The 8,030-nt window shown below is 32.5% G+C and overlaps 1 protein-coding gene across 3 annotated transcripts; it reads right to left on the minus strand.

The window, feature by feature from the left end:
• Positions 1-540: 540 nt before the first annotated feature.
• Positions 541-6,367, minus strand: LOC111391622 (protein BOBBER 1-like). Of its 3 annotated transcripts, none has more exons than XM_023016871.1 (8): positions 6,270-6,367; positions 4,011-4,384; positions 2,282-2,453; positions 1,653-1,825; positions 1,521-1,569; positions 1,223-1,389; positions 938-1,022; positions 541-826 (listed from the first exon to the last, which is right to left on the minus strand). In XM_023016871.1, exons 3-7 carry the CDS (start codon positions 2,301-2,303, stop codon positions 939-941), a joined length of 495 nt encoding a protein of 164 aa, XP_022872639.1. In that variant the 5' UTR covers positions 2,304-2,453; positions 4,011-4,384; positions 6,270-6,367; the 3' UTR covers positions 541-826; position 938. The 3 variants fall into 3 exon arrangements, with proteins under 3 accessions (XP_022872639.1, XP_022872641.1, XP_022872640.1); XM_023016873.1 differs by having other exon boundaries at positions 4,011-4,359; positions 6,270-6,359; XM_023016872.1 differs by lacking the exon at positions 6,270-6,367 and having other exon boundaries at positions 4,011-4,407.
• Positions 6,368-8,030: the final 1,663 nt, after the last annotated feature.

The following is an 8,030-nucleotide window of genomic DNA, read 5'->3' on the forward strand; positions in this document are numbered from 1 at the left end:
TGAAAATAGGATGAAAAAATGAAATTTAATGAAATTTAATGTAATGTGATTCAAACGGGGGCTAATTGTGCACACATTGCATAACCAAATTATTCGAGATAATATAGTGTATGTGGAAAGAATATTAATAAGTAACATATCTCTAAATGAAATCACCATAGACATCTAAATTAAACGAGCATGTAGTTTAATTACTTATTTTGCTAAACATGATTTTCAAATCACATTCTTTTTTGTTAATAAAACACTCTTTAATATTGTACTTTTACCTTACTTTCAACAAAAGTAACTTTTAAGCTTAACCAATGAAAAGTAAAATTACTACTTAATCTTTATACAACCACAAAATGAAAAATGAAAAATATGACCGTTATCCATCACATTAAGCAACCAAATTTGAATTTCCATCTCTTGTGTGGAGTCCGTAATGACTATATTTTCCATTCTCATTCTTGCCAAAATGCCAAACAAACGGGACCTAAATCTTACTTTAATACTTCTATTAATTGTAATGCAAACTTCGAAGACAACGCTCAAAAATTTAATGAAAATAGTTGAGTAACAGTAAAGTTATAATATAACACTATGTTCAATACTGTAAACGGGTTCATATAGACGAAAGATATTAAAAAGAAGCCTCTCAGATGGACCAGGAGAAAAAAGTTACACAAAAACAAAGCAGTTTAAAAGTCAATCGAGAAGCCCAAAAGGATTACCAATAGTTTTTATCGACAGAGGTATAATATTGAGAAGCAACATAACCAGCCCAGAAAGCCCTCTCCGGCTCACTAGCAAACTTCTACCCCTTAAAATCCATCTCTGGATGCTGGGAAAATTCATAAACTCAAATCAGTAAAGTAAATCACCATGACATGGAAATACATAGTAATGCCAAAGGAATAAGATGAGAAGTGCGAGATAAGTCATTTAGCTTCACCTCAGCCAAATATATCTTTTATAATCTCTTGCTTCAGCAATTCATGACTAGTTGGAAGGCCCATGGATATTTGTCGTTCGTCAAACTGCAAAGCATTTAAGCCAAATTGAACTACTTAAAAAGGTTGCCCAAAAATTGAGTCACCATTTCTTGGCTGGCCAAATATGTAGTGTCAACTGATTAACAATCTTCAAAATAGATATCATAAGAATATGACACATATGAAATGGTCATGAAAGTAAAAAAATATAGGTGCAAATGCTGTTAAGGTGTACCGGAGCTTACCATCATCTTTTCCACCGTTGAACGTGTTTCGGTGTCCAAATCTGAAAGTTGGCTGGTTTCAGGTTCTACTTGCCGGATATCAATCTCTGGTTCACCCTTCACCAGATACTTCCACCAGTCCATCTGGTTCTGCTTGGTAAGGAGGATTGAGACAGATTTCTTATCCTCTACAAACAGTAAGAATATAGTTAGACATCCATTTGCTTTCAAAGAACATTCAACATACATTTTTTATCAATAAACAGACAAATCTACAATATATATAATGCACGGCTGTAGAATATGTAACAAGACCTACCTAAAGTCCAGAAGCTATCATCTACCTTAATAGGCTGGAAGAGTTCACCCTGCAAGCAAACAAACATAAGTTCAACTTTTTATTCTAAGAGAACAGCACGTGAAGCGCCATGGAACAACACAATACACTTACGTCAATAACTGGAGGATGACCTTTGAGACCAACTTTAAGATGGTTCTTCTTAAATTCACACACAATGAAACTTGACTTTGTTCCAGGAGGTACAGGAACAACGACATTTGCCTCTTGCAAAGTTTGACCCCAATAGTACTTATCCATATCAAGACCATTGCCTTTGTTAGGAGCTGCTCATACAAAAGAACATTTAGTAACCAACGCATCATGGTCTTCCCTAAACCAGTAGATCGGATGGTTGGTACTTGGTAGTCATTAGTTATATTTATAGATTATCAAAAATATTAAATAACATTTCATGAGCATAATCAAAATCAGAATAGGGGTGGGCATGGGTTGATTTTGGGCCCAACCCAAAACCAAAACCAACTTGGTTGGTTTGGGTGAAATCTAACCCGAAACTGACACAACCCATCTTTGAAACCAAACCGACCCAAACCGATCTGTTTGGTTTGGTTAGGTCAGTTTCAACACAACAATTCTTTTTCAATGGATATCAATAGACAATAATGGTCCGAACAATAAATCAATTTAATTATTCAAATGGGGTCCTTTAATCCCATTAAGCACCAAATTCAGAATCCAAATTGAGAAAAAGAACCAATTTTGAATCATAAAGGACTTACTTGACTGCATTTTTGATAACATCAAATGGGACGATTGACGAGAAGAAAACAAATCCTCGAATCTTGATGACTCCCTTTAAATTCTTGAAAAGAAATCGTCGGTCGAGGGAGAGGGGCGGCAGCGACTAGCGAGTTGTGAGGGCTTCTCCCTTTTCCTTCTGGAACGAGACAACTGAGGCAAATGGCAATTAGGTTTTGTTTTTATATACTTTGATTTTTCATTAAAGTTTACTTTTTGAATTTTAAATGATTTAGAGAAAAACTAATAAAAATGAAAGGGGTTGGGTCTACTCGGGTTGGTGACTTAATTCATGACCCAACCCGATCAGACAGATACCAAATCGGAAGCTACCCAAATCATACCAGGAAACAAGCCCAAATCATCCCGACCCGACGGGCGAGTTGGATGGTTTGGCGGGTAATTTACTACTTCTAATTAACACGCTACCATGTAATTTTCAGTGTGACTGTTGATTGAACTGGAATACAGTGTGTCAGTGATGCTTGGCACACGCAATTAAAAAACATTAAAACTATAATCCATGCAGATGGAAAGACAAATCTAAGAAATTCAACTAATATAAAATTGCTCTTTTCCTCACTAGTCATGACTTCCTTTTGTAGAAATCCCAAAAGTAGAATGCAGTTAAGATTCTGGTTACCATCCTCATAATTTAACTCCAAAGGGAAAAAGAAAAATTGATTCATAGTCTGTTGTCCCTTTCTTCAAGAAGTTTACATCTATCAATGAAACAACTTCCACAAATACTACAAAGAATCTCCAAAAGCATGAAATAGCAGACAAAATCTCCCAGGCACCTGTTCATGTGCCCACACTCTAAGTTGATTACGTTAATTAAATAAGAGAACAATTGGGCAGCCGTGCACAGAAGGAATTACAGCAATATGGAATGTTTTGCAGAAGGCAATTTTCATGGAAAGGGAAGTCTAATTAATGCTGGTCAATGAAAATTACGGTACAGCCACGTTTACTTCATGTTTTTCACTTTCCTACCTGTTTTCTTTTTTTCCTTTTCGCTGTGCGTTTTGTAGGATCCCCCCAAGCCCTCTCCATTATTTTTCACATGAAGTCAATAAAAAAATGAACGATTCAAGATCGAAGATATCTTCTCCTCATCCTTTTTCTTTAAAATGTACTTCAAGAAATATATAGATTCTCAATATACAAATGCAATTGAACACAAGCAAATAAAGTTCCAAACCAAGACAAATGAAGAAAGATATAACATAGGTTCTCATATTTTCATCCTTCTTGAAAATCAAATACAGAGGTACACGAGTACTACAAATAAAGAATCCCACAGCCTTTCTTATGCAGCTATCCAAATTAAACAGGATAAATATTTTTAAGCAACACTTGATCGATGCACTACTTATGTAATGAAACTCTAGTGCATTATAAACATTACTCAAAGCAGCTAAAATCCAAGAATAGGCAAAGCATAAAGTAGACAAACTTAAATAGAATCAATCAATAAAGAGAAAAATGACATAACCAGTAGAGACCAATCTAACTGCATTCAAACAAATGGAAATTTTGTGAGACATAAATCACAGTAATCTCGCCGGTCTAAGTTTGTAGAAGACAAGCCAAAAAATTGATTTCATAGAGCCATTATACCTAAAAAGTAATACATACAGAATCAGATTCTAGAAAATCCACTTGTAATTAATAATATTATTCCAAATAATAAAAATTGAATGATACCTTGAGGTCCTTTTTTCTCCTCATCTTTAATAACACTTTCCTTTTACTTGACTTCCGGCTTCAACTCTTCCATTTCCACATCTATAGCCCATGGTAGCTCCTCCACTATCTTTTCAGATTTTGCACTTAGTTCAGTCTTCAATTCTTTCCTCTTCTTCTCCTCGACAACCAATTTCTCCCTCACCATTCTAACCACAGCATTCAATGTCCTTTATCAAGGAATAGCTCTTGAATAAAAAGCTCTCTCGCGCCATGAACTCAAAGACCTTTTCCAGAAACCCTAAAGGGTTTGGCAGATCGAATGAGGCGGTAAGCAGCTTCATTGATGTCGTCTGCATCTGGTTTTCCTCTACGTAATCAGAGAGAATTGCCATCTGAGTAGTTGAATTCAACAATTTAGGGCTTTATGGTGGTATATAAGGAGAAACTGCACATAGGACTTCGTAGTTAAGATTTACAGCCAATAAGAAAGTTCTCTCTTTTATGATTATTATTTTTGTCTTCTTGGTGCTTCTCTCTATCAAATCACATAAGCAGCTTGACACTTGCTTTTAAGTAATAAAACAAGAAATGGAATAAATGAAATAAATCAAAAAAGGATTTTTGTTCAAGAATGAAATCTTATTGGAACTGTCCATATCCAGTTCATCTTTCGGAACCCTATCACACCCCAGATCTGATGAAATAGGATGAATTGAGACAGTATTTTGTAAATACGTAATTATCTTGAATATAAGTTAAAAAATCACTTGGGGTCCGTTAAAGTGCTTACTTGTAAAGGACAGCTTAGAGCATGTTCGGCTAAGCTTAAATAAAGAAGTAAAAGTTACTTATAGTTCCAAACATTATTCAATAACTTTTAAGTCATAAAGTTACCTTCTGAAAGTAACTCTTACATTGTTGTCAAAATAAGTAAGTTACTTATGTTAAAGTAAATAATTTCAGAATGACTTACTTATAAGTTAACATTTTAAGATGAGCCACGCATTCTCTAGGAAGAAAATTAGGATAACAATTAAGTTCAATTTAGTGACTAGCCTTTATGAACAACAATGTACCAATAAAATTTGAGTGAATTACCCAAATGGTCATTGAACTTTGAAAAATATTTCTATGAGGCCACTGAACTTTAAAAATCATCCAATTCATCATTGAACTTTGCAAAAGATTTCCACAAGACCTTTTGCAAAGTTCAATGACCCCGTAGAAACCTTTTGCAAAGTTCATTGATGAATGAGGTGATTTTTAAAGTTGTCCCGTAAAAACCTTTCGCAAAGTTCAGTGATGAATTTGATGATTTTTAAAATTCAGTGACCCTATGAAAACTTTTTGCAAAGTTCAGTGACCATTAGGGTTATTCACTCAATAAAATTCCATGCAAATGAAAGGTCACCGGAAATTAGAACTTAGGTATGGTTGCTAATCTAAAATTCACGAGTGCCTATCACAACCATAAATCCAAAAATATGTAGCAACAACTCAAGCAAATTTGTATTTAATTGTCACCAACATAACAATTAACAAGTAACGTATATTCATGTGAGTCATGTATCTGCACTTTCCAGAAATCATAAAATGGCAATGTACCTTATGACTCACTAATCTTATATGGTTGGAAGAGCATGCTGTTAAACTTACAACTTTTACATGGAATGCATAATATCGAATATGGCATTGATGTAATCAAAGTTAATAAATAGCTCATTCTTTGCGATTTCTTCAAATACAACATTCTATATATTTCGTAAAAAGCCTAGACATTCAAACCCCAAGGGGAATAGTTCATTAATGCATTTTTATTTGTACTAAATTTGGAAAACAAACAACTGGAAGAATCTTCTATATTTGAAGCACAGGCATTTGACGCATATGACTGCTATTTATATCTACACCAATCGAGAAAGTATATAGATAACTAGTAGCAGAAGTGAATGCCCCCAAAATATTTCACGACCAAGAACATTTGATCATGTGCAAAAAAAATAAATTATAGATAGAAGATCACATCAACAGGCACCAAAATTATATTATTAAAAAATTAAATGAAAATCATAGATGAGGCCTGATGCAAACTGAGCTAATTTCAAAAACTTAAATACCTAAAATTCACTAAAAAACTAGAAATATCCTAGAAAACAAAATTTTTAATTAAAATCCGACAATAATCATAAATACAGAAGATCTTATGATCTGAGCAACAAAATCAAATTAAAGGTAAGAGGGTAATAAAAAAAATTAAGAGAGAGAGAAGTGGATAACCGAAAGAGCAGGTGAACTCCGGCGGTAGGGCGGCGAAACTCGGCCAGTCGACAGTTTTAGAGACGCGGGGAGGGCATACGCAAATGGAGAAATGTTTTTGTAGTGGGTCACATTTTTATTTTATTTACTTTATTTATTTTATTGGCATCCCCTTCAAAATTTCAGTTTTGCCCTCACATTTTTATTTTTATTTATTTTACAAATTAAAAGTCAAAACTTTTTCATTTTTTTAAACCACATTCTTCAAAAATCACAATTTTAAAATACATTTTTTTCCCCAAAAACTCATTAAAGTGGAATCGAAACAAGGGCTTAATATCCATTCCCACATTGGATCAACTTCCTCTAAAATGCTTTTTCAAAAGTGCTTTTAGACGAAACTAAACTGAATCAACTTTCTCTAAAATGTTTTGTAGCTAGAAGAAATGCTTTCACAAAATTAGTCAAACAGCTTTAAAATCAACTTTTGAATATTAAAAGCTCTTTTTGACATGCCAAAAGTCATACTAAAAAACCCTAATTTAATTCTCGAATAAGACTAAAATTATGTTTTTATTAAATAAGTTAAAACATCCTTTTTGGAACACTCCTTTCCATTTCTCACATAAAAATATGCATCAAATTGACCCTTTTTCAAAGTATTTCCATTGTGCACTATTCTAACATTAAAACCATTTGCATCAGATACAATTGGCTTTCATTCTAGTAACAATGTCAAGAAAAATATCGAAACCAAAGCTCCGATTTTTTAAAGGTCTTAGAAAAATAAAATTTGTCACTTGTGTGAACTTTTTTTCACAAGCTCCTGTCACAGGCCCTGTTTGAGCAGCATAATTCTTATTGTATACTTAAAAATGATCATACTGCAAGAAGATTTAAACTTTATTTATTTATATTAAATTAATTCAAATGTTACATGTACTTAACAAATGTGATACATGTTTTCTAAATTTCTAATTAATGAATATATACACAATGGATTTATGCATTCGTCTATTCGTGTTTGTACTTATAAAATTTATTCATTTTTATAAGTCATTTGTAAAGTGTTAAGAAATATTGGATGAAGATAATAACTTCAAAATCAAAAAAGGAAGGCATATTTCAGATTTCAGAAGAAAAGAGACAGCACAGTCTAATTTCCCCATTTCAGACGTGAAAATTGATTAACTAATGGTCAGGTTAGGCTAATATCATTAATATTGAACCAAGACATTACTCCTAAATATAGGTATAATTATAAAAGTTGAAATAATATTTCATTATACTACTAATTAATGTCACACATGATCTATTCCTATGATCCCTGCAACGAAGCCAGAAATAAAATTATAAACTAGCTAAGTAAATTTGACTAAAAACTTCATATAAAACCTTATAAATTCCAATATCTATATTAAGAGTTTGCCCGTAAATAAATATCTAATTTATCATGCCTTATTGAAGAAAATCTATGAAGAAAATTATAATAAGTATCATGCCTTTTTCTTTGTTCAACATTTATCCAAGTTGATTGAGCCTTCAATTTAGACTTAAAAGGGGTACAACGTCTTCTCATTTATCTTTAAAAAATTGGCTTTCTAATTATAATAAATAAAGTAAAGCTTAGTTATTAATTTTTCAAAGAAAAAATACGATTATATTTTCACATATCAATTGATAATAAATATATTAAATTATATTAATTAAGTAAATAATTGCAACTTTTTGTCAATAAAAAATAGATTCTTCACACCAGAAAAAAAAAAAGAAAAAAAAAAA

Source organism: Olea europaea, unplaced genomic scaffold (genome assembly GCF_002742605.1).
Source record: "Olea europaea var. sylvestris unplaced genomic scaffold, O_europaea_v1 scaffold809, whole genome shotgun sequence".
In the NCBI taxonomy this organism is placed as follows: Eukaryota; Viridiplantae; Streptophyta; class Magnoliopsida; order Lamiales; family Oleaceae; genus Olea; species Olea europaea.